Raw genomic sequence first — 15,339 nt, 5'->3', positions numbered from 1 at the left:
GAGGGTAAGTACTGTATGTTCTAGACCTCACGTGATGCCTTTTTTGCCTGGTATCGGAAACAGCTATTCGAACCTAAGCACTAGAAACATGATTTGGGGAAGTACGCTAGGCTGAGATTTCTTCAACACCAACGTATTTTTAAACAGGATTTCCTATTTTTCATTCTTACGCAATATTCACTGGCACTTCTTACTAGCTCCATCCACAGACACGTACAAAACAAAACCAGAAAACACACACCTCTTCCCTGCAAGCCACGACCAACACACAGACTCAAAGGGTTTCAAGTCATCTGTCCAGCAGGTATAATTGTTAAGCAAAGGTCTTTCAGGGTAAGATGCAACGTTAAGTTAATTTATAAAAAAACCCTAAAGGTTAAATTTTTTAGAACTAAGATAATCAGCTAGCAAACTCTGTGCTTCAACATCTGCTGTGGCAATCTTTACAGAGAGCCTAGTATCAATAATGTATTCCCGAATTAAGACTCACTGCCCGAGGTCTTCCTTTTGTACATTCTCATGTAAGAGTCATGGCTGCTCTCACAGAAAAGGACTACTGTAAGCAGTTTTGCACCTTACATACTGGTAACAGAACAAGCGTTTCATAAAACCTGCGCAACAGAAATAACAACTACATAGTATAGAGTAACTGCACCAACACTTCAGTTACCTCTTTATAATCCTCAAGTACCATTGAGTACAGACCAACATTTAAACCTTAATTCTAATGACCTGGTAGATTTCTGCAACTGTTCTCTTCTATATCAACTTCTGAAATACAAGGGTGTCACGTTCTCAGGTGACATAAACCAGAGTAGCTCAAATGACACAAATGAACACATCAAATTTCAAATTGAGATTTAGCCAGCAATCCTTGCTGGGATATTGTAACTGTTAAAAGGGATCCAAGATTTTTATTTCCAGATTCCAGAAGTCAGTTTTGGAAATACTGTAAATTTAAACTCCTGTACTTTTAACTAATATGAAAATACCTATTCCTCATTAAACTCCTATGAGGATGTTTCTGCTTTGGAATTAAGTGCCTTACTATGAATCAGTTTAATTCTACCTCACAACACTCACACAAAGAAGCTACTGTGAAGTAATTTTAGGTATTGGTTAGTTCACTGCATTTTAGCTAATCTACTGTAAAATGACACACACTTTACCCCAGTGTTCCCTCCAAAAAAAGCCTCCAAAGAAGCATTCCTTTTTTTTATTCCTCTCTCCCACTCTTCATTATTTGTTTGCATTAGCGAGATGTCCTTCCTGCCCCTCCTATTTTCTGCCAGCCAACTGCTTGCGTGGCTGCACAGAGAACCAGAAAACAGCAACTGAAAAACAAATTCCCTTAACATTTTATAAGCCAGATTTGCTGACCGGGGTTCTATTTTCCTCACCTGCTTTGGGGAGCCAGAGTAAGCCAACTTACTCCACCTTTGGAGCAAAGCTCACTGGTATTCACGCTATGCTAAGAGGGCTCACGCTAAGAGTTAGCAGGAAATAGCTTGTGAGCTGCAAGTTTAAACAGTAGCTTTCTTAACAGTAATTAATTTCTGTGGGGAATAAAGTCCTCTAAAAATATTTCAGAGCTACTCAAAATTAGGATTACCTATTCCAGACCAATTGCTGAAGCAGGCAAAACTTTTCACCTGGTAACAGAAGCTTTTGTGAATAGGTTTTATTATGAATTAATTCTTTTTAATTGCTATCAGTGAGTCAGGATTCAGTACCTCAGATTACTCACCAGCTAACCTGCTAGTGTTCTGGACTCCAGATGAATTTAAAGTCATCCAGCTTGTGCTCTGGTTCTCATCCACAAGCTTTTATTTGGAACCGCACAGCTAAAGAGAATTAATAGCTTCCAAGTCAAAACACAGCCACCAGAGCAGCATCAGAAAGCCTCCCACTGCCGTCAAACTCACACCAGATCATTTGATAAGTATTTCTTTAGCTGCTGATGCTGGCATATGCAGTCTCTCTCCCACAAACCCTTGTTTCTGCAGCTGGGGCATCTCTTAGCATGTTGATATAACTGTTGATGCAGCTTTGCAGTGAACCAGATGAGGGAACTGCTCCACCAAAACAGAAAAAAAAAAACAACAAACAGCTAAAAGAAATATTATTTTGTTTAACGACACAGGAGTACTAGCATAATATTTGGGGCATTCAGAAGACAAGGAAAACAGCAGAAAACCTTGAACAGCACCGATCCCCATAGAAATGCTCAAGCTATAGCCTCAGCCACATCATTTCCCACTGACAATCATTTCCCAGTGGTTACCTTTTGTTCTTCTCTTTCTGTTGCATTTTGACACTTCTCAATCTTCCACTGCCGCATGAAATCTCGCAGATATCCAAAGAGAGTGAGAACACCATAGCCTACGTAGGTCAGCACAGCAACCAGCATCGGTGTTTCTTCAAAATCTTCATTGAAAGGCCTTTTGTATAATCCTCCATTGTGCACAATGTGATTTATCTATAATAAAAATTTAAATAGAGGCAGTTGTGAGATATTAATTCAAGATAGGCATTTCAGAGTAGTCCCTGGTCCTCTGATCAGCTACGAACTCTGCAGCCCCCCTGCCCAGCTCAAAGTACTTCCAGCTAGGTTCAGCCACTACCAACAAATACTGTCAGTCTCCATATATGAGGTTGCTAAGTAAGTTGTCAATATAACCAAAGTCACAGTTACCCATTTAGTGCAGTTTATTCTAACATCTCATTAAAGTTCTTTAGCTTGTGAAGCTACATAGAGAGCATTGCTTACACCCAGACCAACCAAAATGAAAAAACTGCCTTCCCCCTTCACCAAGAACGAGGTAGGCACACATAACAGCACAGTGAGTCTTCCTAGGCTCACTACATGGAAAAATAGAATAGTTTTATTAAACTGAACAATGTATTCTCAGGATTATAATAACTCAAAAAGTAACTGGAAAATATCAAAACAGACTGAACAGTAATGCGGGCTTCCAAACAAGCATAATTTATGTGTCTCCACAGGCGTTAGCCTAAAGATGCTGATGTAAACACTGTACTCATCCATGAGGTGGACATGACACTACAGACAAAAAAGTCATTGTATACACAGCCTCAACATTGCATATATGTCAGCACACAGAACAAAGCAAGGCTTTCTGCATAAAATCCACACTGAAAGTCCCCTTGCTGCTTACATACCATCTCCTGAAGATAAGAGCTTGACTAGTTATATAATACATGTGCACGTCCATTTCAAGTATGATTACTGAAATACTACATAATATTTGTGACCGTTACAGAAAAACTTCATAGCTAGGAGGCAAGGGCTCAAGATAACACTGGGGTGGGGGGGGAACATCATGGTTTTAACTAGACTACTTGTTCAAAGACATACATTAAAGATCAGATCTCAAAACATAGAATCCCAGCCATTAGATGCAAATTGCTATCTATATTCCTAAAAATTACAGAATAGGTACCCTATAATGGAATAGCTATGTGTGAAAGAATACTCTCCAAGACACAAATCCCCTTTCTGTAGCATCAGAGGTGACAAGTCTTACTTCTTGCAGAATAGATTTATTTTTGCCAGTACTCCTACATTTAGGAAGATTACAACCTCTTAGGCAACCTAATAGATTAAGATTGGCATACAGTTCTGTAACTCTCTAGTATCCAAATATATTATGAAGGATGTTGCCACACGTGCACGAAGGCAGCTAGAAGACAAGAAGGAAACCAAGACAATACATTTGAATAAATGCCTTTTTTAATAACACCACCACACTGAAAAGAGGGCTAGGACAAGGATTTATCTATGATGTTGCTCGAATTTCTCCAGACTGTATTCAAATTGCAATTTGTAGCCAGATATAATGAGAAATTTATTTTTAGAATATTCTAAGCAAAGAAATATCAACACCTAGAAAAAAAGTTGATCCTAAATACATGAAAAAAGGACAACGGCAAATAATTAATGAGGGTGGGGGCCAGCAGACAGAATAAAACCAGTTATTCACCTATGGCACTCATACTATCATATGGGAAAGGAAGCCAGAGCTGTGCTGATCTCTGTAACAACTGATGGATCAGTAGAAGCACACATACTTGCTGGGCTCCCCAGACACTGCATTATTTGGACAGTGACACCTGCTCATCTCAGATGCTGGAACAAGTCTGTATTTCAAGCCTGGTATTAATATCTTGAATGTAATTTTTCAGAAGCATGGGTCTGCTCTTAGGACACAGTTATGCTATAGCTATGCAGTTACTGGGTATAAACTGCACCACCACCTTCCTCCTGATACTCATTTCTACCTCTCCTCTTTTGCTCACACAGACATCCAGATAGCCGCAGAGCAAAACAAAGTTTCAACCAGAACAATTACGCGATTTGGTCACCATAGTTGTAGGGACTTCAGAATTGGTGCAAGTGCGGAAACAAAACATCAAAGACACAGAAGGGACTTCAGCAGCAGCGCTTACCCCAGATGCGGGTAACTAGCTTGCAGCACTTTGAGGCTTTAATACTGAAGTAGTTTTAAAAACATACTGCATACAGCGGCAGCTTAAGTCAGAAAATTACCGTGCTTTAGAACAGGTGCAAGAACCATTGCTTACCACACTGCAGCTCAGATGATGGCAATTTAAATCTTTAGCAAAGGCAACAGGTTCATATACTGTTTTCTTCAGGAACAGTGTCAGCCAAAGGAACTGCCCCTGCCCCACTCACCCCCACTCCGAACCATCTGCATCGCCCTCTGGCCTGCACAACTAAGGCCAATCTGACTTTCAGCATAGCATCCTTCCAACACCAATCTGATCCAGGCTGGAAATATAATGGCTTGCAGAAGGTTATTTATTAGACCACAATAATCTTTACAGCATTGCTCCACAAACTCATTTGATAGATCTCAGCAAACAAGAGCCAGCAGCTGTTGGGGAGCGAGGAGGGGCACCAGCACCAGGACAAGCAACAGACTCGCTGAGCCAACGCTGCAGAGGAAAAGCCATGAAAGCTTTCTCTTCTCTATTACTCTCAAGATTGCTTAACTGTATCACTATGGCTCCAATTCATGAATCCATAGAATTTTATTGCATCCAGATCTGAGAAAGATCATGCACTAGAGCTCCAATTACTACAATTTCACAGTCTGATGAATTAAAGTTGAATTTTGTGTCCTCATGCTGACGGACCAGGCTGCGAAGACCAGCTATTCAGGAGCAGGGACATGACATACCTGTCACTGTCTAGTAGTAGCTGATTTCTGGGTAAGCAGACAGAAAACTGGTAGTGACTATTTTGCAAATTATCAAGCATCTAACAGAGATCACATCAAAGCTTTTAATGTCTTTCCCAGGTAACTGGAAGTTCACCTGGAAGAGATGAAAGGCTACATCCTAGAAGTATAGATCTGAGGTTACTTAATACCAAAAAAATAGCTACTGAAAAAAACCCCAACCAACAAACCCAAATCTATAGACAATTTTAATCAGAATAAAAGCATACCAATTTTTTCCAGGTCTTGAGAGGTCTCTCTGCTTGTAACAAATGCTAAAACTAAACAAGTTATTCCACCTGGTCAAAAGCAACATTTCACTGAGAAAGGCCCTTTTGGGAATACCTGTATTGATCCAACACATACTCAAATCAATTTCATCTCCCAGTGTTCTTCTACCAATGTGCTTATACATCCTTATACTCTCATTTCAGCTACCACATAACCTGAAAAACTTCTATGCCATCCTATCTGAATTAAACATTAAAGAAATATTTTGAATGCAATTCCACAGACTTTTCATGAAGCATACTACAACTATAAATACACTCTAGAATTGCCTATAGAAGAGACATTCATAGCCACATTTTAGATACAAGCCTACTCATTTTTTTCAAGAATGCCTTATGAATCTGCACATTAGCCTTCCAATGAAGGCTCACATGCTGCAAACTCCAAGCCCGCTGCCGAAGAGCAGCAAGTTCAGTTCCAGAGACCAACAAAGAAGGTGGGTGTGCTTAGTGATTAATTTCCTTTTCTGGGGGAGGGAAAAAAAGCATGCAAGATTAAGACTGCTATCATAAGACTTGTTGAAGCCATAAAAAAAGTGAGCCACGACCTTTGAACTAGAATATACTGCATATCTAAGTGGAGACTACAAAGAAAAGTCAGAGTTCACCAAGACGTGTGGTTCAAAAAAGCCAATGTATGCTCACCTACATCTCTCTTTTCTGTACTACCCGGACTGCGTGTATACAGAAGAGCACCATCACATTAAGAAACTCAACTGCAGGAGAAAAATCAGAGAGCACCACCCAAATGGTTACAGAAGGCAACCAAGAGATGGCATTCTCAATTAGCCACAGGTAGTGCCTGTGTCGGGCCAGGCTGCTGGGGAAACAAATCACATAAACCAGTATCGTAACAGTTACTGAGTAGCATCACACAGCTACAGCCAGAAAGATTGGTTCTGCACTGGTCTATGCAGAATGCATCAGGGCATCTGACTATAATCATCTCCCCAACCTGGTAACAAACAGTTCCAGTTTACAAGATGTTACATTACAAAACTGACTTCAGATTTAATTCATCCAGCAAATTGGAATCATTATGAGCAGCGTGATGGCATGCCTAGTACAGGCAGAGGATGGGATTGTGGATGTACACACGTGCAGCATAAGCACACACAACCTGATGCTTTTACCCATCCATTCCACAGTTATGCTTTAAAGACCATGTTGGCCTCCAGCAAACACCAGATCTTGCAATGCCTTAAGGTCAAGTACCGTCAAGTACCAACAAGACACCAGCTCCACAGACAGAAAAGGTATTTCTGCCTATCCCAAGTTATTCAAATTCTTTAACAACATATATGGAAAACAACTCACAAAATACCCCTTTTGCAGTTACCTTAGTATGATTACTGGTCATCCTGCATTAGGGACAGAATAGTGTAATCTACAGAGAAATAGTTCCCATTTAAGCCACCCATTGGGCATAAATTCACACTAGAATACATCCAATTGCGTGCTTTATTGATTACAATCTCCACTACCCTACTAGATGTGAAGGTAACTCCTTTATCAGAGCACCAAAAAAAATTGCTATTCATAAACAGCAGTTAGCAGTAAAATTGCTTTTACTAGTACCCTTCACCATTTTCCCTTTTCTAAATTTGGACAGTAGGATCTTCAGAAAAGGACCACCATAGCTCGCCCTGTCACGGATTTACAAAGAAGGTAAAGTGAAACCAGCAGATACATATTTTAGTGTTAATTACGCTTTCACTGTCAGCACCCGAAACAGGGCACATATGAGACTGGCATTATTCTTAACTTTACATTCTATTCATTACAAATTTATTTCTCAAAACCAATAGGAAAAAGGGGTTTTAGTATATTCGCTATATCTGTGTCAGCAGACAACTTGGATAAGAACTCACCCTAAACAAAGTCAGCATGGTAGAAATCGGTAGATGCAAAGGAGTGCAGAAGAAGCCAAACTCTCTAACGGTACCACGCTTAACTTTCAAAACCATTAGGGAAGAAGAAGTCTTATAAGAAGACAAAAGGCGTGCTTAAACACATTTGCAGACACTACTGTGGACAACCCCCAGGACTTATCACAGGAATCCGGGTGCACACCTTGCAAGGCAGGAGAGAAGATGCTACAAGGACAAGATGCAGCGCACACAGTAAGAGCGAAGTACACAACAACTGGTTACGCTCCTACCCCAGGAAAACCCTAACGCTCTGTATTAAAGAGGCTGTTTCATTTCACGCTGCCAGGAAGAACAGAGTCAGATGAACCTGGCAGACTTTATGTAAACACCTTAAAAGGATTACTTATGCTGGAACACAACTCCACTAAATTCTTATTAAAATTTAGTAGCTTCTCATTGCCACATACCACACATAGTACAGAAATTTTACTAGCGGGTTTGTAATTTTTTTTTTTTTTTTTAAGAAACAACACGCAAGGCCGCTTCCATGAATTGCTTGCTTTTTTGTCAGATTCCTACCAACTACATGGAATAAAACCGAGAGATATGGGATGCAACTGTGTTCTAAGATGTGCCTCCACTCTCAAAAGCCGTCACGTTTATTATAAAGGATCAAGGGAGTCAGCACTACTGAAACTACAGCACTAAGTGAGAATTCCACACAGGCAGCTGATCCAAGCTGTATTCTCTGGTAATTTTACTGTCACCTCCAGCCCTTTTCCTTGCACTGCTTTGTTATTAGACTTCAGATCTCAGACTGTTGCATGGGTAAAAAGACCAAGTGCTTACTAACAGAAATCAGAATGAACTGATTTGAATCACATTTTAAGCTTTAAAAAAAAAAAAAAGTATCACAGGAGGGAAACTTGCTTTACAAAACAAGCTTTTATAAACATTTGAGTGTATTCCTAATTAAGTATTTGTTCTTGTCAGCAGGTATTATAAAATATTTTGAGTTGAAACTAGTTACTCCCAACAAATCTGGCATTCCTCTGGTAAGATGCACTTGCCACATTTACACAAACAGTATAAACCTTCATAACCTTTAAGTGTTATTTGGGGTTTTGGTTTGTTTTGGGGTTTTTTTTAGCAAGTGAATGACGCCAATAAGTTTGGTGGTTTTTGCTTGCTATACATGGATGACAATTTGAATCCTACTGAGAAGACACTTTTTTCCTGATGGTTTACATTAAACTTAATATGTTACTTTATCTAGTATCTTCAGTAGATTTTAAGTAGATTTAGCATTTTGACAGAGAACCCCTTAACTGCACACTTAATTACTAAATGTATTTTACAATAAAGATCTCCAAAGACAGCACAGGTCTGTAGCAGTTCACTACCAAGCCATCTCTAGGCTCTCAGATACCTCTGAAAGCATTCCTGATGTACTTTAGAATTCACTCTCACTTATTTTTTTTACAGACATTAAACCCCATTACTTCCTAAATGTATAGCTCCTTCTTTCTCAACTGTAAGTATTCATCTTGACTATACTTTTCAATTAAGAAAGGGGTTTTTTTTCTAGGAGTGATTCCTTAATGAAGGCAAAAAAAAAAAAATTGGAAACCTCATTGAAGCTGGGCTGATGTTTTATGTTCCTCCCAGAGAAACTGAAGTCAACAGATAATTAAGATAAAGCTTTTTCTCCCATAAATTGAAAGTATGACATTCAGGAAAACAACATTTCTGCTGTACGATTAAGACAGGAAAATATAACATGACACATTGCTCAATTAGTTACAATAACAAAAAATAAACTTGCACTTATCTATAAAAATTTACTATAGCATTTAAGGTTTATCACCATCTAAATCTGAAATGGCAGTCCAAATGCAATTGAAAGATTTTAACACTTTATCCAAACTGACTTCTCAGTAGCACATATTCAAATCTAAGAGAAGCCAGTCACATCAACAGCTACCACAGGAGTTTGTTTTTGTACCAGTACAGATACACAAATTCTCAACAAGTACAAGCGCTGCATCTACTAATTTAATATGATGGCCTCAAATATTCATTTAGCCAGATAACATGTTGGGTAGCTATTCCTTCCACAAAGGTTTATAGTCTTTTATAATTAAATTTGGTATTAGAAAAGTAACCTCATGCAAAAGTACACTTTTTTCAGAAATTGAGTTTTGTCAATTAAAACATCTGAAGGAGATCAGTCTTTTCTAGGCCAGCCAATTTTCTATTCATTTCAGTTTTACATTAGTCAATCAAAAAGCCAAGCAAGAGGCAGAAAGTAATAATTTCTTTCCTCAGGTCTGATGTTTCCTCAGAGAGCATGCTACAAGCCCTAAGGCACACATTTTTAGAGGGGTTCAAGGATTAAACGCTAATGTCTAAGCCTGGGCAAACCCTCCTGCAATCCATGACTTTATCTCTGTAACCATGGAATAAACAAGGTTGGAAGAGACTTCCAGTGGTCATCGTGTCCAACCCCCAGCACAAAGAATGTCTAATCACAGCAGTTTGCCAAGGGCTATGTCCAATCTAGTCTTGAACATCTCCAAGGATGGAGATCTCACAACCTCTTTGGGCAACTTCTTCCAGTATTTTACTACCCTCATGGAAAAGTTACTTTCCATATACGTAAGCAAAATTTCCCATTCTTCCAAATTATATCTGTTGCCTCTCATCCTATTGACACTTCCAAGAGTCTGGCTCCATCTTCCAGCCAGCTTGCTGAGCCTTCTCCTCTGAGGCTGAGCAAACCCAGCTCTCATGGTCCAGCCTCTTCTGCTTCTTGGGGGCCCTCCACTGGATTCACAAATTCACATGGCGCTGTCAGCATCTTTCTGGGGAGCTCAAAACTGGATACAGTACTGAAGACGCAGTCTCACAAACACTCAGTAAGGGGGAACAATCACTTCCTAGTGAATAGGTTAATGAAATTTAGTTCTCTAAGATCATTTTTTTTTCCTCTTTATCAGAAACACTTGCATTTTAAATTTGTGCGCTGATGTGAAAAAGCCACCACAATTCAGTACTCAAATTCCCTTTTACACATCTTCATCGTATCCTAACCTTCATCTGAAACAAGGGTTTATTCACAACGCTGCCACCACTAACTCACTGTAACAAGAAAAACTTGCAGTATTTGTTGCAGTCACCTTCATAAGCATGCTCTCCCAGGGAAATTATACTAACCTGAAATCCAGCAAAAATACCTATAAAATTAAGGTGAAGACATCATTCCCCTGCACTCTGAGGCATCTCAAGAAATAAGCCTACAAGCAGTATGATTGCTCTCTCTAAAAAAAAAAAAAAAACCACAAATCACAGGACCACACAAGCTGTTTTTAACATGTACAGACCAAAGCTTTCAGAGGGGGAAAAAAAAAAGATAATCTCGCTGTCCATTTTAATAGCTGTAAGAATTCAGGACTTGTGACAATTTTAAAGGAATGCAAACCCCACAGTTCTCCCACTCTCTTCAACCAAACTATTCCTTGTCTTCCTGAGGAAGCAGTATGAGAACTTGTTTACAAAACGATGTATGAATACGCTATCTGGAGATTGCCCTAGTATGGCACTTGAAGGCCTTCTAGAAACATCAGGGAAATTAAAATTTGTTTATATCATTCCAGCTTCTAAGTGACTTGGAGATAGCATGCATAACAAAAATTAAGAACTTTGTATCTAAAACCCATTTTACCATTATTTTTTTTGTTTCAGATTATTTCTTCTTCAATTTCTAGAAGCCTAACAGAACCATTCTAAGGTGAGAAGCTCAATTAAAGAGTCCAAAAAAACACATTACCAAAAATGTGTTCACAATAATAGGTAGATTCCAATAACGTATCATGGAAAATAAGGGCACCTTGTCCCATTAAATATATCCCAATCTCCTTATTTTAAGCAAGAAAATTTTTTTCAGACGCAGTATTAGAAAACCATTAGCGTTTTGCTTCAGAGCAAAACACTCCAATGGATAAATAAATTCCAGTTTAAAACTGCATTGCAGAAAGAAGAGGCAGTTTTCCCTGCACTCTGTATTATTCCCACAAGCATCTTGATAGATCCTAAATACCTTTTTTCTACTGAACTCACTTAACACTCTCTCCAACAGACCAGAAGGACATAAAAAGCAGAATCATGCACAACTTGAAGAGGCAAGTTCACTGTTCTTTTATTTAGATTTGCTTTCTTTCTCCTGGCTGTGTTCAGTTCCTCACATCATGACAATCCCCTTTGAGATGTCAGGCTTTCATCTTACATAGTGCAGTATTACAGCGAAGCATTAAATCAGTTTTGAACCCATCCATAGATTACATAGATTCTTCCTAACCATGCATTCCCTTAACTGTACACAGTTAGAAATAAGCTACTTACTTTCCTCCAATATCCCACGATTTTTAATTGCTAGATGGTTCTTCAACCTCTTTTAATTAAGGTGCCTATAGCAAGATTGTTGCATTCATAGAATTTTAATCTCTAAACAGATTAACTGTTAGCAGAATTGAAGTCATTTGAACACAGGACTTCCCAGCAAAGCCAAATAAAGAGCTGTTATTTATCTTAGTATTTCAACAGAATGTTTTTTTAATAAACTGAAACCCTAACTTCAAACGATTAATGAAATATCATCGGTGTCTAGGAGAGTAATCTCTGAGGTAGCCAAAGTCAGTTACTGCACAGTCTTAGTAGGCAGCAAACTCCCCTCTCCTCTTACCAAGGGGAAGTATTAGCAGTTCAGATCCCAGCAGGACACAAAGTAATACAACCCATTTAAAAATTAAGGTGAACAATTTCACCCACTTCTGCTGATGCTGGAATAACAGCAAAGAGCCCACACTATGTTAAACACCAGTCTCTCTCTGTGGAGAGAGTTGTAAGGAAAGCCTGAAATCTATGTCATAAGGATAATACCCTTGAATCTAAACTTTTTTTTTTTAGAGTTAAAAAGAACAAAAACACAACAAAACCAAACAAACCAAAACCCTCAAAAACTTACTTGTGCAACCACGGCAGAGATGTCCTAGGTAGGGGCAGACTCCTTTTTTCATATCGTTAAAAATGGGTAAAGCTTTCCTGCACTATCAAGCCCTACAGGAAGACACAGTGATGTACTACCCTGTGTCGGAGCTCCCCTCTCAGAAGCTCAAGGCCTTTCCACATAAGTTGCCAGCGACTGCAACACTTCTTTATACCAAAGGCTTTCCTTCCCGCTCTTCTTCCCATCGGTATTATTCATTTTATCTAGATGTCTTCTTGCCTCTTCTCTCAAAGTCCTCGTCATAGGCTTTCTCCCAAAAGCACCTTTTCCCTCCCTCCCATCCTTACTTTTCTGTTTTTTTCTAGTAAGTAAGAATTCCACTCTCGCGAGTAAGCCTTGTAAGAACCTTTTTGGTTCTTGATTACTTTGCATTCCACAGATCTCTTCACTTGCAGATTCTCAAGCGTTGTACGTGGTATGTACATAGTATAGATATATACACACACAAATACATTCAACACACGGTAAGCCTTAAGATGTATCCCTTCTCCTGTGTAAAGGCCCAACAGCCAAAACTCAAAAGCCAAAAGGCCAATCAAGTAGCCAAATCTGTGATACATCAGCAACCATATCTTTAGCAGCTCTAAGCATCCACCATTGATGCTATTTGAGAAAGCTGTATGTGGCTTGTACCCCTGAACAGTCACTTCTTCCAGTCACGTTCTAACATTTAGACTCTCATTTTGAAAGTTAGCAATCTGTCCCACATAAATTATAGAGAAAAGAACGTAAAGTTCCTAATCATAAATCTCTGCTTGACCAGCAAGCAGCTGCCAGAAAGATATGAAACTTTCTTATACTCTTCTTATATCCTCTGACAGCTATGCTACACTTGGGCGTTTTGCTAACATTTCTCATGGCCACTTCTGCGATGAGCCTTGCTCCCTTTAGAAATAGTTATATCAAACGCCTCAGGCTTCCAAGACATATTTGAGCATGGTATCACATGCAAGATACTAACTGAATAGAATGTCTCATAAACCAGCAAGGTTTTTAAGCTTCCTCAGTTCGACGTTGATGGTTTTTCCATTCACATGCTGCATCCCCCATGTTTTCCAGATACACAGCTGAACAAAATCATTGAGGAAAATGCTTCCTTACTCCACTTCTCTGTTCTTCTGAAGCAGAACTGTATTCAGACCTTCTTCTTGTAAAAACAGAGGGGGGGAAAAAACAGTCACAGAAGAACACTCACCACCACTACGCTTGGTCTTAGTGCAAAGATTTACACCTACAGTTTTACAGTCAGCAGTGCTTGGTATTTGCAAGGCAAGACTACCAATGCCATAGCTCCCTGAAACACTACAAGCTGACACTGCTGCCAAACAAATGTATTGTACTCTCCTCCTCCATTTGTTCGCTCCCAGCACTGTGCTATCCCCTCCCAAGCGCCAGGGCAAGACTGTGAGCGTCCACCCAGTGAAAGAAATACAGTAAGAGTCCTGGCTTAAAGTTAACTGAGCAACAACAACTAAAAAGTTTAGTTCTATCCTGCATCAGTTCACAATCTGGTTCACACAGTGACTGCACAAGCCTACGCTGGAAAAACAGAAGGGGCAGCACAGGAGTGAAACCAAGGAGCAACAGGAAGGATGGCAAAGGAGGAAGGATTTCCTTGAGCAGCTTTAGACGTCCAAGGAAACATGACGTATTCCGTACCGCTGGGATTGCCTTCATGAGAACCATAAGGTACCTCACACAATAACACAAAAGTTTAGTGTTTTGCAGAGACACAACTGGAAGTGTGAAAGCAGAAATACACACGCGCACCACAGGGTGTTAATACAGCAAGATGGGAAGAGCTACATCAACCTTTAACTCTTCTGTAGAGGGAAGTCCCTACTCAAGGCTACTTGTACCCATAGCCCCATGCATCACACCTGTAACAACAGAACAGTGGTAAAGAACTGCTAAAATATTTTCTTCTAAAGCACAGACATACTATAACATAGTGAGGTTGAAGTGTAAAGCTCTGCTGCCAACCGAAGCCTTGCAGTAAGGCTACAGCAATGACTTGGGGTCCAGCCGTTTCACATAAAGTTTCCAGCCTGGCAAAGGACACCCCCCCCCCCCCGCCCCGGCGCAGCGCTCCGAGGCAGGCCTGGCACCGCGGCGCTGCCCTCCCTCCCCCGCCGAGGGCCGGGGGGACACAAACCCGGCCCCCGCCGACCGGCCAAGTTTTGCTTAACTCCCCAACAGCCACACTCCGGGAGACGGCGGCTCCCCTGAGCCCGCAGGCGACGGCCCGGGGGGCGGCTGCAGGCTCCCCCGGCTCCCCAGCCCACCCGGGGCGGGAGGCTCGCCCTCAGGGACGAGGCGGCGGCGCTCGCCTGGAAGAGGGCACCGACGACAGCCTCACACACCCTGCCCGCCCGCGGAGCCCCCCGCCACCCCCGGCCCCGCCCGGGCGGCGGAGGGCGCCCGCCGCGCACACCTGGGTGTCGGGCGCGGGCAGGCCACGCACGTAGCCGTTGCGGAGGGCGCCGTGGGCAGCGCCGCTGCAGCCGTTGGCGCGGGGCTGGGCACCCAGCGCCGCCGCAGCCCGCTCGGGCCGCTCCATCCCGCCGGTGCCTCTCCGGCGCCGCTCCCTGCGCTGCGCCCGCTCCGCCGCCCCCGCCCGGCCGCGTCGCGCCGCACCGGAAGCGCGACCCGCCGCTTCCTCCAATCACCGGCAGAGACGTCACGCTCGGGGACGGCCTCCGCAACGACGCCTCGGCGCGCGTGCGAGGCCGGCGGCAGAGGCCAGGAGGAGGGGGCGGGGCCCGGGGGACGGGGACCAGTGAGAGCCCCATATTCCAATCAAATGGGAGGGGAGAGAGGCGAGGGAAGGGGGTTGTCCAATCGCAAAG

At 41.6% G+C, this 15,339-nt stretch overlaps 1 protein-coding gene across 1 annotated transcript in view; it reads right to left on the bottom strand.

Annotated features, from left to right (window-relative positions):
* The window catches only part of SPTLC2 (serine palmitoyltransferase long chain base subunit 2), a 74,665-nt gene extending 59,527 nt beyond the window's left edge, over window positions 1-15,138 (bottom strand). The window contains exons 1-2 of the mRNA XM_063332978.1: window positions 14,925-15,138; window positions 2,285-2,479 (exon numbers count right to left, since the gene is read on the bottom strand). Coding sequence (XP_063189048.1) covers window positions 2,285-2,479; window positions 14,925-15,050 — 321 coding nt within the window. The 5' untranslated portion in view covers window positions 15,051-15,138. The remainder of the gene's footprint in view (window positions 1-2,284; window positions 2,480-14,924) is intronic.
* Between the last annotated feature and the right edge of the window lie 201 nt (window positions 15,139-15,339).

The sequence above is a fragment of the Chroicocephalus ridibundus genome, chromosome 4, assembly GCF_963924245.1.
Source record: "Chroicocephalus ridibundus chromosome 4, bChrRid1.1, whole genome shotgun sequence".
Lineage (NCBI taxonomy): Eukaryota > Metazoa > Chordata > Aves > Charadriiformes > Laridae > Chroicocephalus > Chroicocephalus ridibundus.
The sequence above is the reverse complement of the archived record's forward strand: the minus strand, read 5'-3'. Positions and strand labels throughout refer to the sequence as shown.